Source organism: Rutidosis leptorrhynchoides, chromosome 8 (assembly GCF_046630445.1).
Source record: "Rutidosis leptorrhynchoides isolate AG116_Rl617_1_P2 chromosome 8, CSIRO_AGI_Rlap_v1, whole genome shotgun sequence".
NCBI lineage: Eukaryota > Viridiplantae > Streptophyta > Magnoliopsida > Asterales > Asteraceae > Rutidosis > Rutidosis leptorrhynchoides.
In genome coordinates, this window is record NC_092340.1 from 263,454,994 (window position 1) to 263,476,766 (window position 21,773).

Consider the following 21,773-nt stretch of genomic DNA (forward strand, 5'->3'; position numbering starts at 1 on the left):
TCCTTCCTACAAAACAACATCGTCTTCAACTAAGATTACCACCACCCTTTTGTTGTACCATCTTTGAAAGTGAACAATCATTTGTTGTTTGGGTCCAGAGTTTCCGAAAGTAGTTGTTAACCATTCCTTTGGCAGTATCTACATCCAATAAAAAATAATGCTATTTTTGTTAAAGAAATATAAAACTAATTTGTTAAGATAATAATCATGTACACATACTAAATGTGTGTTACATATGCGAGAGAGAAAAATGAACATACCAATCCTGGTTCATTTGGATTGTTGACGAATTTCATGAATGAAGGGAAACGTCTGTATGGAGCATTTGCATACACTTTTTCCTGAATTCGAGTCAATACTTTGAAAGATGTGAATGGACCATAAAAATTCTTTTGAAACAGGTCAGGTGAGTAAATAGCCAACTCGTAGTTTCTTTTGTCAATTCCAGTCATTAGTAGGATATCACCTTCTCCAATATCAAGATCATTCATGATCTTCAACCAGCCATCGCCAAGTATCATACGGCTACGATCATTCATCGAAAATGTAACTTCAGATTTATATCCTAGCAGGGTGTGGATGATAACAGAATGTCTTGGAAACATGGTATCATAATGGTCAACATACCATTCATGCCCCAAAGCCTATAACAAAACATAATAACCTGATATGTCTTACAATGGTTTTGCTGTATAAAATATATAATTTTAAGGTTAAAACAGCAATGAAACAATACCAGTTCAAGCTTATCTGCTAATCGTATTATGTGGATGAACGATGGTGGACGATTGTAGGTAGCCATAAATGAAAACTTTAGAGATTATTTATGCTTCTGTAAAATCAACATATATGTACATATCAGTTATGTAGGTAACAATAATAATTATGGTCAAATTAACACAACTAGATTTAGGTATAATAGTCTGATATTTAGGGCACTTCGTCTTTAACACAAAATATATTAGACTCTTTCCGCAGCATCTATTAACCACTTTTAAACCCTATTGTGTCCATTTTCTGAATAATCTAAGACAAAATGTGCATGTATATAACCTAATTTTCAATTATTGTTTCCTAATAACACAACTCGATTCAAGTATAATAGTATGATTTTATGGTCATTACGTCAATAGTAAGAATATTCGAGTAAAGAACAATTAGATAACTAAAAAAACCATCAATACCTGTATTTGAGACGATCCTTCAGCCGTGAGGACGAAATCAATTTCGTTCGTCAAATAATTGCCGTTCTATGATGATGGAGTAGGGTGTTTCCGGTGGTTTGATGATGAAGTGGGATGGTTTAGGGTATACAAAGAAGTTGGATGGTCTGGTGATCGCGGTTTGTTCCCGGTATTAATACTGAAAAATGTGCATATACACACACACACACACACACACACACACACACACACATATATATATATATATATATATATATATATATATATATATATATATATATATATATATATATATATATATATATATATATATATATATATATATATATATATATATATATATATATATATATATATATATATATATATATATATATATGTGTGTGTGTGTGTGTGTGTGTGTGTGTGTGTGCTTGTTTTAGAATTATTTGTATATGTATTGTATAGATTGGTATTATTAATTTAAAAGGTAATAACATAAAGTAAATTTTTCATGGTAAAAAAAATTAACAAAAGACATAAAAGACATGTTGCATAAGTCATTAAAAAATATACTCGTGTGTGTACAAAAAAAGGTAATCAATCATAGGTTTTAACAATTTTTATGTGTCTGTAACCTCGTCTCCTTCCTGATGGTCTTCTCTAAAGTAGATTGTATTATTTCCAACAACAACTTCATTCGTAGGTTGAACACCGACTGAAAATGGCAGTAACTCATCAAATTGGTCGTACTCATCCTCATCAACAATGTTCTCGACACCAATAATCCGTCATTTTCCATACTGAACCACATGCCATCTAGGATCCTTTGGGTCTTCTATAAAGAATACTTGAGTAACTAGTTTTGCTAGAATGAATGGTTCTTCTTTATATCTATTGGTGGAAAGATTAACAGTTGTAAAACCATCTTCATCAACTTGAACACCGCGGTCATTATCAACCCACTTACACTTGAACAAGGGTATAGTGTACGAATCACCATAACCTAATTCCCATATTTCTTGAATGACACCATAATAAGATTTTTTAGCGATCCTTGATCTTTCTTCACGATTGACCATGGTGAATTCCGTCGACGAGGCTATCACCGTGACACCGCCATTTTGTGTTTTACTCTTCTTGTCTTGAGCTTTAGTGTAAAAGGTGTACCCATTTATGTCATATCCTTGATATTGGAACACATGTTTAGGGGCGAATCCCAAAGCTTCGACTGTTTTATCAATATTTGGAAGTGTCCTCCTAACTTTGTCTTTCAACCATTCTGAAAAAGTTATTTTATGTTGATTTGCCAACCACTTTGCACTCTTTTTAGGGTTTTGTTGTCTCAAGAACGCCATGGGTTCTTGTATGAACGGATCAATAGATGTAGTGTGTTGTAAGACATTAAAATGAGCCTCTTGATAATCGGCAACATTTGAATAGCCTGTCTTACGCCCAAGTGTCCCTTGACCTGCTAGTCTTCCTTCATGACGACTTTGTGGAATCCTGACACTTTTAAACCCATCCATATAGCTTGTGCAGAATCCGATCACCTCTTCGGATGCATATCCTTCAATGATACTGCCTTCTGGTCGATTAAGGTTCCTTACATAACCTTTCAAGATACCCATATATCTTTCAAATGGATACATATACCGTAAGAAAACTGGACCACATGCCTTTATTTCTCCTACAATATGAGATACCAAATGAACCATGACATCAAAGAAAGAAGGTGGAAAGTACATATCGAGTTCGCAAAGAGTAAGTATGATATCTCTTTGATATTCATCCAGCACATCAGGATCAATCACCTTTGAATGAATCATGTTGAAAAATAAGCATAGTTTTGTTATTGTGTGTCGAATACGGTTGGGAAGAATTCCACGAATTGCGATAGGAATCATCTGGATCATTAGTACATGACAATCATGTGACTTCATACCAAGTAACTTCAAATCTTTCATCGAAACCAACTTCCTAATGTTAGCAGAGTATCCTGATGAAACCTTAATACCATGTAAACATTGACAAAATTTAGTTTTCTCGACCTTCGACATAGTATAACAGGCCGGAGGAAGAAACTTGGTGGGCCTTCCATCAATATCTTTAGGTTGTAGCTCTGGTCTGATATTCATTAATTCCATGTCCCTTCTAACTTTAATTCCATCTTTTGTTTTTTCAGGAATGTTCAACAGTAACCCTATCAAACTTTCACACACATTTTTGTCAATATGCATAACATCAATACAATGTCGGACTCGTAAATGCTTCCAGTAGGGTAATTTCCAAAAAATAGACTTTTTCTTCCAAATACCTTTTGGAGGACCAAAACCTTTCTTTCCCAACACAACTTTTATATTAGCAACTTTGGAGAGTGTAATTTCTCCATCCAACGGTGCTGGTAGTTTTCTATCCTCTATAGTACCATCAAATAAATCCACCTTTTTACGATACGGGTGATTCTCAGCAAGCTCTCTCCGATGCCCCATAAATGCCGGTTTCTTACAATTTGTGAGCCATATCGAGTGAGTATTTTCCTCACAAATAGGACATGCCTTTTTCCCCTTCGTACTATATCCAGACAAATTACCATAAGCAGGAAAATCATTAATGGTGCAAAAAAGCATTGCCCGTAGTTGGAAGTATTATTTCTTGTATGCATTATAAACGTGTATGCCGGTACTCCATAATTCCATCATTTCATCAACTAATGGTTGCAAATAAACATCAATGTCGTTTCCAGGTTGCTTTAGGCCTTGAATCAAAAGAGACATCATTATGTATTTTTTTTTCATACATAGCCAAGGCGGTAGGTTATAAATGCATAGAAGAATAGGCCACGTGCTGTGACGGCTACTCAAATCTCCGAACGGATTAATTCCATCTGAACTGAGTCCGAACCTTATATTACGTATCTCATCCCCAAATTCTTTAAAATCTTTATCAAAATTTTTCCACTGAAGTGAATCGGCCACATGTCGCATTTTACCATCATTTTTACGATCTTCAGCATGCCAATGTAATAATTTTGCATCTTTCTCATTCGCAAATAATCTCTTTAATCTTGGTATGATAGGCAAGTACCACAATAATTTTGCAGGAGGTCCATTTTCCGACACATCACTATCAACATTATCAGTCGGTTTTCCACGTTTATACCTAGATGTACCACATACCTTACATTGATGAAGGTCTTTGACTTCATTCCTGTATAACATACAATCATTTGGACAAGAATGTATTCTCTGTATTTCCAATCCCATTGGGCACATTAATTTCTTTGCTTGGTATGTTGAAACCGGCAACTCATTACCTTCTGGTAGCATTTTGTTCAACAACTCTAACAGGCTAGTGAAACTTGTGTCACTCCAACCATTGTTTGATTTTAAATTAACCAGTTGTATCACGGCCGAGAGTTTTGAAAAATTCATACAACCGGTATATAAAGGTTTTTCAGCGTCAACAAATAGTTGTTGTAATCTGTCATGATACTTATCAGCAACATTATCCTCCATATCCAAATCGTCAAACATGTCATCAAAATTAACATTATTGTCACTATTGTATGAATCGTCTTCATTATCGGTATCGTTATCCAAAACAGACGGGTTAAGGTCAGCTAGTGACTCACCATGAAAAGACCAACATGTGTATCCTCTCATAAATCTGCGTGCAATTAGATGACTTTTGATATCGGTTGAATCAGCATACCACCGTGCATTTTTGCATTTCTTACAAGGACAACTAATTGCAGTCTTTCCTTTTTCTAGTTGATCAGTCTCGGCAACTGTAATAAATTCATCTACACTATCCATAAACTCAGAGGTAGCGCGACCTATCTCGTACATCCAAGTATTCTGATCCATCTACAAGCAACATTGAAAAAGTTAATACATTATTAATAATTAAGAATGTAAAAAGTTGGAAAAGGGACTAGAACCTACGACCTCCTCTCTACCAAGCAACATCCTAACCATCTAAGCAATTGTGTTAACCTGACTGATTTACATTTATTTTCTATAAAAATATCACGTATCGTCTACTGTTAAAAAAAACCCCAAATCAAAATCAATTGAGTTTTTATCGATCATAATCCCGTTACCTCATTATCATTTCTCTTTTGTTACCTCAATTGAGTTTTTATCTGTCTGTGTTCTAAAAAAAACCGCGAAGTAACCCAAATCACTTGAATCTGTAAACCCTAATTGTTCGATACCCTATTCGATTTCTATTCCATTATAGATTCGGTCTCAGCACGATTCTACTTTGCTACCATGCCTTACACGAAGCAACTTATCACAAGAGAAAAAGAGTGTATTTCAAAGGTTAATTCCTATCAGTAATTATAATTAATAATTAATTTTGTATATTTGATAATCTAAATTTATTACTTTTTTTGGTTCAGAAAAAAACGTGAATATTATTGTCGCGCATTTAGTCTTTGAAATGGGTTTGGTTATGAGTTCGGTCAATTTCCTTGTTATTGCATTTTGTGTATGTGTGATATGTTTGCTGTGTTATTCATAACACAATAATAAGACTGCATGTGTTTGAAATGATATTAAGGTGTATAAGCCTGTGTATAAGCCTGTGTTTGTTGTACTATTATCTTAATTTGTATATGCAGGTGCTTAGATGTGTATCTTTTCTATTGCATTTGATGTGTATCTTTTCTATTGCATTTTGTGTACAGATGCAACAAAAAAATAAAAAAAGAAGTGTAAATAAACTGAAAAAGAAGTCAGTGGCTGTTAAGTTGAAGATTGAATTTGACGAGTTTGGCCAAGCTATTGGAAAAACCCAAGCTATTTTTTCGAGCAAGATTGGCGTCTTAACTAGGATTGGAAGCATGTGTCTCCTGATCAAAAACAAACTTTATGGAACAAAATAAAGGTATTAAAATCTAAGATTTTGTTTAATTACTTTTTATTTATATATGTTACAACATTCAACACTTACATTAGATTACGTTATACAGGAACTTCATAATATCGAAGGCGATTTTGCACGAAAAACAACACTGCAAAAATGCAACACAGCGTTTACGAGATTCAAGCACAAGTTAAGAACGTATATGGATGAAGGCAAGCTTCCTTATGTGGAAGTAAAAGATTACGATTTCATAACTCCAGAAAAATGAGAAAAATTTTGTGAACTCGAAGATACGCCTGCTAGACGAGTAAGTGCTATTCAACCTGATTTGTATCAGGTTTGGAGGTACATTGTGATATTGTAACGCTTTGAAAAAGGCATTTAATCGCATTAAAACTGTGTAGGAACTAAGAGAAAAAGGCAGGAAAAATGCTTTACAAAAAGAAAAAGAAAAGTATGCTCGAGTTGGTCGTTCGGGATATCGTGGGAAAAAAACACAATGGGATACAGAAGCAAATGATCCTCATAAACGTACACCATACCACAATATCAAAGATCCTGCAGCGAGGTATTACGTGCTGGGCAGGATGAAGCCGGATGACAAAGGGAAGACGACAGTAGAAACATTTGCGCCGCTTATAGAGAAAATTGTAATATATTTATATTTGAATTTTTAGACTAACCAACTTATCATTTTTCTATAATTGATTACTTGTGTTTTTTTTTCCAGGTTAGGACAGATAAAGAAGGCGGGAATGCCTTGTTAACTCATGTGGGGAAGGAACACGGTGGTCGAAAAAGGGGTATAAGTAGCACAATAGGATACAGCAAAATCATAAAGAAATAGAAATCAGACTATAATGGAATGAGGGTAACTGATTTAACTGATGTTATGTTTCTTACAATATTTAAATGCTTACTTACTACATTTTATATTTCATGTTTGCTAATCAGAAGTCTCACGAAAACCAAAAGCATGATGATGAAGAGAATGTTGTTGATGAAGATAATGATGATGAAGAAGAGAATGATGATGAAGAAGAAGATGTAGATGATGAAGAGAAAGAAGATGATGAAGAGGATGTTGATGAGAATTCTGATCATGAAGATGATTTTGATGATGAAGAGAAGTCTGATGATGAAGATGATAGTGATAATGGAGTGGAAGGTGCTAATGAGAAGTCTCAGGAAAAGGAAAAGCTTGATGATGAAGAGGATGAAGAGAATGATGATGATGATGAAGAAGATGTTGATGATGAAGAGAATGATGAAGATGAAAAGGATGTTGATGAGAAGGCTGATAATGAAGATGAAGGTGATAATGAAGTGGAAGGTGCTGATGAATGGGCTCAGGAAAATGAAAAGAGTGATGATGGTGAGGATGTTAATGATGAAGATAATGATGATAATGATGAAAAAGATGTTGATGATGAAGAGAATGATGAAGATGAAAAAGATGTTGATGAGAGGGCTGATGATGAAGATGAAGTGGAATGTGCTGATGAATGGAAAGTTGATAATTTAGTGAAAGGTGCTGATGAAGGGGAAGGTGAAAATGAAAAGGATGTTGATGATGATGAGGATGTTGAACATCAGAAATTCACCAAAAAAATAGTGAAACAATCGAAACACATAAAGATAACTGATTTAACTAAATGTTGTTTTTTTTCTAGACTTTTAAATTACTTACCACATTTAGTTATTCATGTTTGTTAATGAACAGGATGTTGAAAAAGAAATGCCTGATGAAAATTTAAATGTTCATGACAACATCAATGAAAAAGAAGATGCAGTGATTGAAGAAGATGCAGAGTATGTTTCATATGATGATGTCCAGATGGTGATGAACGAAGACGAAGAAGAAAATGTGGATAAAGAAGAAGATTTTGTGGTTCAAGAAATAAAAGATGGAGTGTCTAAAAAGGTTAATCAAGCAGAAAAAGTTGCAGAGTTTTCTGATTATATTGATGAAGAAATGTTGATGGAAGAAGTTAATACAGAGAAAGATCCACTGATTAGACATATTGATGCAGAGCTAACAAATTTCAGAATGAAACCCAGTCCTCCACCAAGAAGAAGGAAGTCTGAAAGAATCTTATTACAGAAGCTTTCAAAAAATGTTTTCGTCAAAGATGGCACAGGTATGAGTGAGAACAATCCAATAAAATTGTAATTTGTGATGAATATTATTGATGCTAATATAACTATGTTTTAAATGTATATTTGTGATTCTACTTTATATTGGATCTAATGAATATTTGTGATGCTCCTTTTGTATGAAGTTTTGATCTGCTAATATAATTGTCTTTGTTTATGGTAATTTGCCAATGCAACTGTACTTAGGGTTATGATTAGGGTAAAGATTGTACTTTGGGTTATGATTGCCACTGAAGGTGGTTATAAGGTCAACATTGCTTATCATATTGGTTACTGGGTCTGATATGACATGTATACTACCTCATGGGTTTTTTTCTAAATTGGTTTCTGAATTAGGCATATATATATTAGAATAGGTTTATATGTTTGGTTTTCTTTTGGTTGCCATATTGTGCAGCAGGTAAATAATCAGGTTATCCAGGTTTTGTTATCCAGGTTTTGAGTTGTTATTACTTCACCAAACATAGCGTTGAGTTGTTATCCAGGTTTTGTTTAAGCTGACCCGGTTGGTTCTGCTACTACTATCAGGTTGTGTTTGCCTATTATACCTTATATCTAAAAGGTATCGTCCAAATGAATAGTAACCCCAAAATTTTCACAAACTACCCCCACTCTTTTACTTACTTACATTTTAGACCCAAAAAAACATATAATAGTTAACTTTATGGTTTTTTACAACCTTATCCCAAACTTTTAAGATTTTATACTTTAACCATTAAACTTCTCATTCATTATAAATCGACTACATACTTTATATACTACCTAATAGACAAAAACGATTAACAGTCACCAGGGGTGCTTTCTTTCTTTCACTTTTTTCCCCCTTTTCCACCTTTTTTTTAAAAAAGCCCCCATAGTTTGTTCAAATATTAAAATCGACCCCCAAACAGGGGGTAAAGTGTCAAATACTCATTTTCATAAAAAAATTTAAAAAAACTACACCCAAATATTCAACGGGCCATATCTTCTCGCTCGCACCGAGTTAAATTTTTCTGACACCATCGTTAAACTCGAAACAATTTTAGGAGCACACTGTCACTAACTATACGCAAATCGGACGCTTTTTAAAAAATGCTAAATATTTGAGGTACTTCTCATACACGTCAATTTTGCGTTAAATTTTTAAAAGTCGACAATTCCATAGTGAAACGCGGAGATGTACATATATTGTTAATTTAAAATAACATTTAAATCTTTCACGGATTATACCTTTTAGTTCGACTCGAGTTACGCTTCAACGATATCATCTTTAGCCACGAAATAATTTTACAAACTAAACGCAATACAATATATTGAAAACCGAACCCCGGCGCGAAGCGAGGGTTCGAACACTAGTTGTTACTATATAGTATAACTTTCTTTCATTGAATAATAAGGGTTTATATGTTATAGGTTACATATAGTGTGTTTATATAATGTTAATAAAGTTTATATGTTGTTAATATAGTGTTGTATGATGTTTAGAATCGTGTTGTGTAATCTGGCGTGTTAAAACAGTTAGATGGTTGTGTGTCGTTTGTTTGTCCAGTTCTGCACTACATGACTACAATCGTGTTGGGTAATCGTGTGAATCATGGTGTGTTATATAGTCAAATTCTAGTGCTATAGATCCAATGAAACATGTGTTATAAACCTGATTTATAAGCCTGATTAAAACATGTGTGAATCATGTGATATATTTGTACAAACTTTCAGAACAAATGCCCAAGTGTATAAAGTAAAAGCAATATTCAATTACCTCTGATATTTTGAAGTCTCCATTATCTTTGAATCCTGCGACGAAGCTAAACAAGCAAACAAGAGCAAGCCGAAAAAAAAAACTAAAAAAACGTGTGTTTTTATATTCATGAAAAGATTTTTTATATTTTATATTATTTATAACTTCAATATAAATCTTATTTATTTAAGGTATATAAAATTTTATAATATTATAATTATATTATATATACTTATCAAAATCCATTCCTAGTTATCAAATTATTTCCTAACTCTTCTGTAACTAACTAACTTCATATTAATTAGACGTGCTTGTTTATTAACCCGTTCAATATGAAACCCTAAATAACTCGTTACATTGTTTGTTTAATTAGACGTGTTTGGTAATTTAGGTAGACTAATTAACAGAACTTTAAGGGTTAGGTTGATTAAACGGAGATCGTTAACATATATATCACGTTAACTTATTTAGACGTGTCACAGTTAAAGGCGTTAGTTACAAACTAATTAGACGTGTGTTTTGAAACTTATTAGACGTGTTAAGCATTTAGACGTGTTCCCGGCAAATCTAATTAGACGTGTTGTCAATTAGACGTGTTGTTGTTTCATATAGACGTGTTCCTGGTAGACATAATTAGATGTGTTGTTAATTAGACGTGTTAGTTGGAATACTTTTTAGACGTGTTGTCAATTAGAGGTGTTCCCGGTAAAAGTAATTAGACGTGGTTACCAATTAGAGGTGTTAAACTTATTTAGACGTGTTGAAGATAACCAATTAGACGTGTTGTGAATCTTAATTAGACGTGTTCCGTGTTTTTTTAGGTAGAAATATTAATTAGACGTGTTCCGTGTGATAAATTAGACGTGTTATATAGTGAACACGTCTAAATGACGGGCTCTAAATGAGCCGGAATGTAGTAGTGTCTTTAAGTTATATGAAGATTACAAACACAAGTTTGAATCTTTATAACAAAATAACAAGATTAAAGCTAAAAGATTTAGATCTACAAAATAGGTGAATATTCAAAGCTAGAAAGCTTGAATCTTCCATGTTCTTGAAGAATTCAAATCCATGTTTGAATCTACAAGATGTAATCAAGATCAAAAGCTAAAAAAAGCTAGACCCTTTGATGATGATGATGATTTCGTGAGAGAGAAAGGAAGAAGAAGAAGAAGAAAAATCAAATACTTACACTTTTTAGAGAGAGAAGAACTAGAAAGAGAATTAGAGAGTAAGTGTGTGTAAATTACGATTGAAATCAAGTGTGAAATGGGTGAAGTAAGGCTTGTATTTATAGGTGGTGAGGAGGTGGGAGGGTGGTGATGGTCGTGGGTTTCAAGGGGGGACAAGGGGGACACCTTTTTGCTTTTTGGTTAATGGTTGTCTAAAGTTGGTGCTTATGTTAGGATCCCATGCAACATTAAGGATAATACTTGACAAAAATGCTAGTATGTTCCCTCTAATAAATGGGCATTTGTCTTACTTATTAATGGGTCACTAGTTATTTATAATTGGACTAATTAAATAGTCCACTAGCTAGTGTAGGGTGGGCTAAGGTCCAACAAGGTAGAAATTCCAACAAGACTAACTAGTGTGCTCTAGTGAATTACTAAGCGTAATTAAGCATCCAAAAACCCAAGTAATTGTTATTATAAAATAACAATTAGTATTTTGTAGTCATAATATTCCGATTACGACAAAAGTTAAACGTGTACGCAATACGTAGTTCGTTAAAAATGTCAAGTAACACTAACGGTCATAAAGTCTTCCGGGGGTTAAGTTAAGTAACCTACGTACTTAAAGGCACGTTTTAATATATAAACAAAAGTAATCCACACGTAGTAAGATCCCAGAGTAAAATATAGTTCAGTACGCACAAATAAAAGTTTTGTGAAAGCACAAAGCACAAAAGCAAGTCGAAAATGTCGGGTCGTTACTTTACCCACATGTTAATGAAAATTTCGTCCCAAAATTTTAAGCTGAGGTAGATGGTAGAGTTATGAAGAGGTGAGGATACTTCTGCATCATTTGATCCTCTCGTTCCCAAGTAAACTCAGGTCCTCGTTTTGCATTCCATCGGACTCGGACAATCGGAATCTTGTTGCGTTTCAAGGTCTTGACCTCACGGTCCATAATTTCGACAGGTTCTTCCACGAAATGAAGTTTGTCATCAATTGTAAGCTCCTCAAGTGGTATGACGAGTTCTGGTTCCGCAAGACACTTCTTCAGATTCAACACGTGAAAAGTAGGATGAACATCGCTCAACTGAGTCTGGAGATCCAAACGGTAAGCAACGAGTCCAATACGCTCTAAGATCTCGAAAGGACCAATATATCGCGGATTTAACTTCTCACGCTTTTCGAAACGAATTACACCTTTCCAAGGTGCGACTTTCAACATAACGCGGTCACCCACGTTGAATTCGAAGTCTTTTTGTTTAAGGTCGGCATAACTCTTTTGACGATCACGGGCCGTCTTGAGCCTTGCTTGGATTTGGACAATCTTCTTCGTTGTCTCATGGACTAACTCGGGTCCGGTGATTTGCTTCTCACCTACTTCGGCCCAGAAAATAGGAGAACGACACTTGCGGCCATACAACGCTTTGAAAGGTGCGGCATTAATGCTTGCATGATAGCTGTTGTTGTAAGAGAATTCGGCTAGCGGTAAATGCTTCTCCCAAGTTTTTTCGAAATCTATAACACAAGCACGCAGCATGTCCTCTAAAGTCTGAATCGTGCTTTCGCTCTGTCCGTCGGTCTGCGGATGATATGCGGTACTCATGTCAAGACGTGTTCCCAAGGCTTCTTGTAAAGAACGCTAAAACCTAGAAGCAAAATGGGTATCACGATCTGAGATAATCGATAAGGGTACACCGTGTCGAGATACAACTTCCTTTATGTATAATTGCGCCAGTTTCTCCATCGTATCAGTTTCCTTCATGGCTAGGAAGTGAGCAGATTTGGTAAGACGGTTAACAATAACCCATATGGTATCATAACCTCCTACCGTCTTCGGTAGTTTCGTGATGAAATCCATTGTTATTCCTTCCCACTTCCATTGCGGGATTTCAGGTTGTTGGAGTAATCCAGATGGCTTCTGATGTTCTACTTTGATCTTGAAACAAGTCAAACACTTTCCAACATAAGCTGCAACATCCCTTTTGAGGTTCGACCACCAATATTGAACCTTGAGGTCGTGGTACATCTTACCAGCTCCTGGATGAATCGAATACCTTGACTTGTGGGCTTCGTCTAGAATAAGGCTCCGTAGATCCCCATAACTAGGTACCCAAATTCTTCCGGCAAAGTATCGGAGTCCAGTCCCCTTAACCCCAAATCGAGAAACGAGAATGTTCAAGTGCTCTTGAGAAATATTCTCCTCATTGAGTGTAACATCCCATTTTTCCCGTACATATTTAAAGGTACAAACTTAATCGTAGTATGCTTGTAACTCGTTCGTTTATGTGATTAAATAAATTGTTGTGTTAGTTGTTGTATAAACGTATATGTATAAATACTTGGGAATGTGTGCATGCATGAGTTTGTACATGAGTTTTAATGGTGATAAGTTATGTGAGACCTAAATATGAAGTTTAGACGTGCATAGAAAGCGTGAACAAGGTGTACAAGTGGAATAAATCGTTAAGTTGTGTAATTTGTCGAATGGGCCAGTTGAAGGCCATTGCCGCGCCGCAGAAGCCTTTGTCACGCTGCGACATTGAACTCAAACCAGAGTCAGGAGGCATGATAAGAAGGGTCGAGTTTTCTTTTAAATGTCGTGCCGCGGAGTAGAAGGCCGCGCCGCGACAAATAACTATAATCTGAGTCAGGAATGATTTAAGACATCTCGTAAAATATGTTAACTGTCGCGCCGCGACAATTGGGGTCGCGCCGTGACCCACTGGGTGAACTGGTTCCGGATTTTTGTTTTAAAATAAGTGGTTCAAGGGCAAATTCGTCTTTTTACATGTAGATCCGATTAGAGCATTAAATCTCCATCACTTATCCATTTAATTCATTTCCTTTTCTCTTTTCTTTCTCCAATTTCTCTCAAAACATAAAAACCCATTTGATTTCAAGTGAGATTAGTGAGTGAAGGATTGAGAGTTGATCTTTGGAGCAAGAATTAAAGTTGTTCTCCTTGTTCTTAGCTATAAGTGGATAGTGTTGGTAAGTTTTAACTCTATGTTTGAGTTTTAATTGGTTTATGCTAGGGTTTGGTTCATTTGGAACTTGTAAGACCCATTTGGGGGTAATATGGGTGAATTTAGGTTATGTTGATGAAAGGGAACCCTAAATAGCTATAATCTAGGGTTTAGTCTTATGATTTGAGGTTGTAAGTGTTAAATGGTGTTTTTAGTCACTAATGCACTAGTAATTGAAGGAAGAATTGTAAATGGGTCATGTTTGACTAAAATTGTAAGTTTAAGTATTAAAATGGGTCAAAAGAGTAATGTTGACCTAGTTTGGGCGAAATGGGTATGAATTACCCTAAGTTTGTGTTAGTTAAAGTTAGTAGACTTTAAATCACTAGCTTTAGTGATTTAATATGTGTCTTGGCCATTTATGGGCGGTTTTTGTATAGTTGGGTTATTTAATGCGAATTGGGTCATTAAATGCTCAAGTGTAAGTAATGTGGTTAGCTCCACTAGTTGTGTATTGAAAGTGTACTTAATGTATTAGGTACATTGCTTTGAAGTTCAGAAGTGCATAATCATCATCCTTGTATTAAGGTGAGTGGAATAATTATGCGTGTACGTATATAATGTATTTATTTGTGTAGTATGAATGTGGCATTGTCGCGGTGTTCAAGACACCACATTCTATGTAACGAGTAGTATTGTCGCGTTGTTCAAGACACTGCTCATTGTTTGATTGACATGTAGTATTGTCGCGGTGTTTAAGACACCACATTGTCATGGGAGTAGATGTCGCAGTGTTCAAGGCACCACTCATTGTTTGGATTGACATGTGGAATCATCGCGGTGTTCAAGACGCCACATTGTCATGGGGGTGAGTTAGTCGCGGTGATCACGCGGTGTTTAAGTAACACTAATGGATGTTATGAACTCCGACGGTCTTTTACGAGTACCGTTCCCTTGTATGATTGGTTAACCATGGGTGTATGAATTTGTATTTAGCATATTAAATTGTGAACCATATGCTACTATGGTTGCTAGCTTATTGTGAATTGCGGATAGTAGTTTATGCATTATGTTTGCATGATTGTCGAATTGCTAGCTTGTATGCGGTATGGTGTAAGTGATTGCAAGTAAGTAGATTATATATGAACATGTATAATTATTGCATTCACTAAGCAATTAGCTTACCCCTCTCGTTGTTTATATTTTTAGATGCAGGTGCGGATAGGAGAAAAGGGGTTGTTGGGCATTAGGTGTCCTTTGATGGTGTTTCGTTGGAGCTTTTGGAAGTTGGCCTAATGTTTTGGGTAGTTTAGTCCCAAACCATGCTCGAAGTGTCGTTTGGATTATAAACTATCATTTGTAGTGGGTCGAACTTGTATTAAACTTAATTAATGGCCTTCGTGCCTTGTAAACATTTAAATTGTGGTACGTTTTAAATGGAACTTATGGAATGGTTTACATATTTAATTGGCGCGTAAATGTGTATTATTTAAAAAAAAAAAATTTATCGTATGGAATACGGGTTGAGTTGTTTCAAGTGGTATCAGAGCATGGTCTAAGGGATTTAGGCGACTTGAGATAGGTGCCTAGACTTAGACTTTATTGTGTATGCGCTTTTATGCAGGACTTATAGGACTTCGGGTCGGATAGGAAATTGTTAGTGCTTAGGTTTATGTGATCTAACCTTGCACTAATTGTTTTGTGTTGTAGTGGTAATCATCAAGCGAGATAGACGTTGTACTAACGAGTTAATGCGACGTGCTCGCGTAGCAATGACTAGCTACCATTGTTACGGGTGCAAATCGTGTCAAACAAGCGATGTACGATGATTGTTGAGCAAGATGGGGCGGTAAGGTATATATGTATATATATGCGTGTCATGTCTTTTCATTCGTTGTTTAACCTCTTTCGTTTTATAGAATGAAGATGAGAAATGGACACGACACCGATAATGGGGGCACGAGCGAGGACCCCGAGTTCACGGCCAAAGTTGAGGCCATCTTTAAACGTCAAAAAGCGGAGTTTCTCGAAGACGTTAAGAAGATGTTTCTAGATACGATCGACGAGCAACTAGTTAATGTGGTTAGGGAACAAGTTAAGCTTGTTCTACAGGGGGATAATGTGGGGAGACGGGACTTCTTCTATAAGAATTTCAAGGACTCTCAACCTCCCACCTTCGATGGTGAACGGGACCCACTTAAGAGTGCTCGTTGGATCTCCGATATGGAGGGGGCCTTTCGTACATGTGAATGCCCTCTCGATAAAAAGACGAGATATGGTTGTAGCATGTTAAGAGGCGATGCTAAATTGTGGTGGGAAGCGAAAATCCAAGTCTATGGTGAAGAACAATGCATGGATTTTACTTGGGACGAGTTCAAGGCGGAGTTTTTCGACGAATACCGAACTTCGGTCAATCTTACTAGGCTTAAGGACGAGTTACATTCCTTGAGGCAAGGGTCGATGGATTTGAACACTCTCAAATCCGTGTTTTTGTCCAAGACCCAATTTTTCCCGGAGTATGTCGGGAATGATAAAATGTTGAAAGAGGATTTCTATCGAATCTTGAATGATAGTTATCAAGAGAAGATTAGTGTGAAAGTGGTGAAGAGTTTCGATGAGTTATTTAATATGGCCAAAGGTTTTGAGGCGCTCGTGTTAAGAAAGAGTGGCTTTACTTTTGGCAAGAGGAAGTTCGAAGCTACAAGTCATTCGAACAAGAAGAGTAAGGGTGCAACCGGGAGTGTCGGTAGTGTGAAGAAAAGTGTTCCCTGAGAGTTCCGTTATTCTTGTCACAATTGTGGACGAAAGGAACATATGGCCCGTGATTGCACCAACCCTCCTTCTACAACCAAACTCACTTGTTATAATTGTGGTAAAGAAGGGCATAAGGGGCCGAAATGTCCCAATTTGAACAATGATCATGTTAAGAAATTGGAGAAAGCGGCGGGTACGGCTAGGGGTCGCAACTACTTCATGGTTAACTCTAGTCCGGCACGTATCCTTTTTGATAGTGGTGCTAACTTGTCGTTTGTGTCTCCAAGATTTGTGCCTAAGTTGAATAAACTGCTAGCTAAGTTAAGTCATCCAGTAGAAGTCAAAATAGCGGATGGTAAAACGGTGCTAAGGGTTGATGTTTGTAAAAATTGTAATGTTGTGTTTGGTACCGAAACTTTTGAAATCAATCTCATTCCGATGACTTTGGGTGATTTTGATATTGTTGTTGGTATGGATTGGCTCGATCGTAATAGAGCCGATATTGCATGCCATGATAAATTCATCTGTGTGAAGACCCCAAGTGGGGGAGAGTTAATTATTCATGGCGATAAGCGAAGAAGACTTGTGCCGATATGCACTTTTGCACGGGCACGTCGTTTCCTTGTTAGTGGTGGCATGGCTTTTCTTGCCCATGTAGTTGATACTCGTGATGAGCCACCACCCATTCGTGAAATTCTGGTGGTTAACGAATTTGAAGATGTTTTTCCGGATGAGTTACCGGGTGTTTCGGCGGAAAGACAAGTTGAATTTTGCATCGAGTTGGTTCCGGGGGCTACCCCCATTGCTAAAAATCCTTATCGTTTAGCGCCGACGGAAATGCAAGAGTTGTTAAATCAAACTCAAGAGTTGCTTAAAAAGGGTTTTATTCGACCGAGCTCCTCGCCATGGGGTGCTCCAATTTTGTTTGTGAAAAAGAAAGATGGAAGTATGCGGATGTGCATCGATTATCGGGAGTTGAACAAAGTGACGATCAAGAATCGTTATCCATTACCTCAGATTGACGATTTGTTTGACCAACTCCAAGGTGCAACGTATTTCTCTAAGATTGACTTACGGTCCGGCTATCATCAAGTACGGGTCAGTGAGGAAGACATAGAGAAAATGGATTTTTGAACGCGTTATGGGCATTTTGAGTTCGTAGTTATGCCTTTTGGTCTTACGAATGCACCGGCGGCATTCATGGATCTTATGAACCGAGTGTGCCAACCTATGTTGGACAAGTCGGTAATTGTGTTCATTGATGACATACTTGTTTATTCTAAGAGTATGAAGGAACATGAACACCACTTGCGTGAAGTGTTGAAGACATTGCGGAAGGAGAAGTTGTATGCTAAATTCTCTAAATGTGAATTTTGGATAAGGGAAGTTCAATTTCTTGGTCATATTGTGAATAAGGAAGGTATTCAAGTAGATCCGGGAAAGATTGAAACGGTGAAGAGTTGGGGACGACCGACTACGTCTACGGAAATCCGAAGTTTTCTCGGATTGGTCGGTTATTATCGTTGGTTTATCCAAGACTTTTCTAAGATTTCTTCTCCTTTGACGAAGTTGACAAGGAAGAACGTAAGGTTCAATTGGGGAAATGAGCAAGAAATTGCTTTTCAATTGTTAAAAGAAAAGTTGTGTCAAGCTCCGGTGTTAGTGTTGCCGGAAGGGGTAGAAGACATGACGGTTTATTGTGATGCTTCTTTAAATGGGCTCGGGTGTGTCCTAATGCAAAGGGGTAAAGTCATCGCTTACGCCTCTCGACAATTAAAGGAACACGAAAAGAGATACTTGACTCATGATCTTGAATTGGCAGCGGTAGTTCATGCATTGAAAATTTGGCGCCACTACTTGTATGGTGTCAAGTGTACGATTTATTCGGATCATAAGAGTTTGAAACATCTCTTTGATCAACTAGATTTGAATTATCATCAACGTAGGTGGATGGATGTGGTAAAGGATTATGATTGTGAAATACTTTATCATCCGGGGAAGGCGAACGTGGTCGCGGATGCGTTAAGTAGAAAGAGTCAACATCCGGCGATACGAGTAGGATCGTTACGCATGATTATTACTAACAATTTTCTTGTAAAGCTTGGTGAGATTCAAATTGAAGCTTTTGTTCACAACAAGCATGAAGAGCGGATTGTGGGGCAAATGGAGTCTATTACTTTAGGCCCGCATGGTTTGTTGTCTTTTCAAGGAAGAGTGTGGGTGCCTAAGATGGGTAGTTATCGACAAGTGCTCCTTGATGAAGCACATAAGTCAAAGTATTCCATTCATCTGGGTGCAACGAAAATGTACCTTGATTTAAAGAAGGAGTATTGGTGGCCGGGCATGAAAAGTGATGTTGTTAAGTATGTTAAACAATGCATCACATGTTTGCAAGTTAAAGCCGAACACCAAAAGCCGTACGGTAAGTTGCAACCATTGGAAGTCCCGAAATAGAAATGGGAGCACATTACCATGGACTTCATTACCAAGTTACCAAAGACGACGAGAACCCAATATGATATGATTTGGGTGATAGTTGATCGATTGACGAAGAGTGCTTTGTTTCTTCCCATTCGGGAAGCGATATCGTCGGAGACTTTGTCCAAGTTGTTTATCAAAGAGGTGATATCGAGACATGGGGTTCCGATATCAATTGTTTCGGATCGAGATACTCGTTTCACGTCTCGGTTTTGGAATAAGTTTCATGAAGATATGAGTACTCAATTGAAAATGAGCACGACGTATCATCCTCAAACGGACGGTCAAACCGAGCGTACGAACTAAACGCTGGAGGATATGTTAAGGGTGTGTATTATTGATTTTGGTGGTAGTTGGGATGAGCACTTACCATTGGTGGAATTCTCGTACAATAATAGTTATCACACAAGTATTGGAATGCCACCTTATGAGATGCTTTATGGGCGTAGGTGTCGAACTCCTATTTGTTGGGGTGAAGTGGGACAATGAGAAATCGGGAGTACCGATTTGGTCCTAGAGACGAATAGTAAGATTGAGATGATTCGGGTTCGACTTAAAGCGGCGCAAGATAGACAAAAATCTTATGCCAATAAAGGTAGACGAACGATCGAATTTCAAGAAGGTGACATGGTGATGCTTAAGGTTTCTCCATGGAAAGGTGTTATTCGGTTTCGAAAGCGAGGAAAGTTAGCTCCTCGATTTATTGGTCCTTTAAAGGTTTTGGAATGTGTTGGTGAGGTTGCTTATAGAATAGTGTTGCCCGAAGAGCTTGCGGGGATCCATAACACATTTCATGTTTCCCATCTTCGTAGGTGTCTTGCGGATGACTCGACTTGGGTGCCGTTAGATGAAATTACGTTGAATAATAAGCTAGAATACGTTGAAGAGCCGATAGCCATTCTTGATGAAAAGGTTAAATTGTTGCGTAACAAAGAAGTTAGAACTTACAAGGTGTAATGGCGACATCGAAAGGGTTCCGAGTTTACGTGGGAATCCGAAGAGTTTGTCTTGGTTTATCTTCCGGCTTATCATGTGGCTTGGATCGCGAGGACGCGCTCCGATTCAAGTGGGGGAGAGTTGTAACATCCCGTTTTTCCCGTACATATTTAAAGGTACAAACTTAATCATAGTACGCTTGTAACTCGTTCGTTTATGTGATTAAATAAATTGTTGTGTTAGTTGTTGTATAAACGTATATGTATAAATACTTGGGAATGTGTGCATGCATGAGTTTGTACATGAGTTTTAATGGCGTTAAGTTATGTGAGACCTAAATATGAAGTTTAGACGTGCATAGGAAGCGTGAACAAGGTGTACAAGTGGAATAAATCGTTAAGTTGTGTAAGTTGTCGAATGGGCCAGTTGAAGGCCATTGCCGCGCCGCGGAAGCCTTTGTCGCGCCGCGACATTGAACTCAAACCAGAGTCAGGAGGCATGATAAGAAGGGTCGAGTTTTCCTTTAAATGTCGCGTCGCGGAGTAGAAGGCCGCGCCGCGACAAATAACTAGAATCTGAGTCAGGAATGATTTAAGACAGCTCGTAAAATATGTTAACTGTCGCGCCGCAACAATTGGGGTCGTGCCGCGATGCACTGGGTGAACTGGTTCCGGATTTTTGTTTTAAAATAAGTGGTTGAAGGGCAAATTCATCTTTTTACATGTAGATCTTATTGGAGCATTAAATGTCCACCACTTATCCATTTAATTCATTTCCTTTTCTCTTTTCTTTCTCCAATTTCTCTCAAAACATAAAAACCCATTTGATTTCAAGTGAGATTGGTGAGTGAAGGATTGAGAGTTGATCTTTGGAGCAAGAATTAAAGTTGTTCTCCTTGTTCTTAGCTACAAGTGGATAGTGTTGGTAAGTTTTAACTCTATGTTTGAGTTTTAATTGGTTTATGCTAGGGTTTGGTTCATTTGGAACTTGTAAGACCCATTTGGGGGTAATATGGGTGAATTTGGGTTATGTTGATGAAAGGGAACCCTAAATAGCTATAATCTAGGGTTTAGTCTTATGATTTGAGGTTGTAAGTGTTAAATGGTGTTTTTAGGTTCTAATGCACTAGTAATTGAAGGAAGAATTGTAAATGGGTCATGTTTGACTAAAATTGTAAGTTTAAGTATTAAAATGGGTCAAAAGAGTAATGTTGACCTAGTTTGGGTGAAATGGGTATGAATTACCCTAAGTTTGCATTAGTTAAAGTTAGTAGACTTTAAATCACTAGCTTTAGTGATTTAATATGTGTCTTGGCCATTTATGAGCGGTTTTTGTGTAGTTGGTTATTTAATGCAAATTGGGTCATTAAATGTTCAAGTGTAAGTGATGTGGTTAGCTCCACTAGTTGTGTATTGAAAGTGTACTTAATGTATTAGGTACATTGCTTTGAAGTTCGGAAGTGCATAATCATCATCCTTGTATTAAGGTGAGTGGAATAATTATGCGTGTACATATATAATGTATTTATTTGTGTAGTATGAATGTGGCA

General features: G+C 36.9%; 2 protein-coding genes across 2 annotated transcripts; both read right to left on the reverse strand.

The window, feature by feature from the left end:
* Positions 1–1,954: 1,954 nt before the first annotated feature.
* LOC139864182 (uncharacterized) lies at positions 1,955–3,793 on the reverse strand. The gene has a single exon (XM_071852767.1). It carries the CDS (start codon positions 3,791–3,793, stop codon positions 1,955–1,957), a length of 1,839 nt encoding a protein of 612 aa, XP_071708868.1.
* An 18-nt stretch (positions 3,794–3,811) lies between these two features.
* Positions 3,812–5,032, reverse strand: LOC139864184 (uncharacterized). The gene has a single exon (XM_071852768.1). It carries the CDS (start codon positions 5,030–5,032, stop codon positions 3,812–3,814), a length of 1,221 nt encoding a protein of 406 aa, XP_071708869.1.
* Between the last annotated feature and the right edge of the window lie 16,741 nt (positions 5,033–21,773).

What these genes read in the sequence shown, in the direction of transcription:
- LOC139864184 (XM_071852768.1), bottom strand. Translation starts at nt 5,032, where the DNA reads ATGGATCAGAATACTTGGATGTACGAGATAGGTCGCGCTACCTCTGAG.
- LOC139864182 (XM_071852767.1), bottom strand. Translation starts at nt 3,793, where the DNA reads ATGCTTTTTTGCACCATTAATGATTTTCCTGCTTATGGTAATTTGTCT.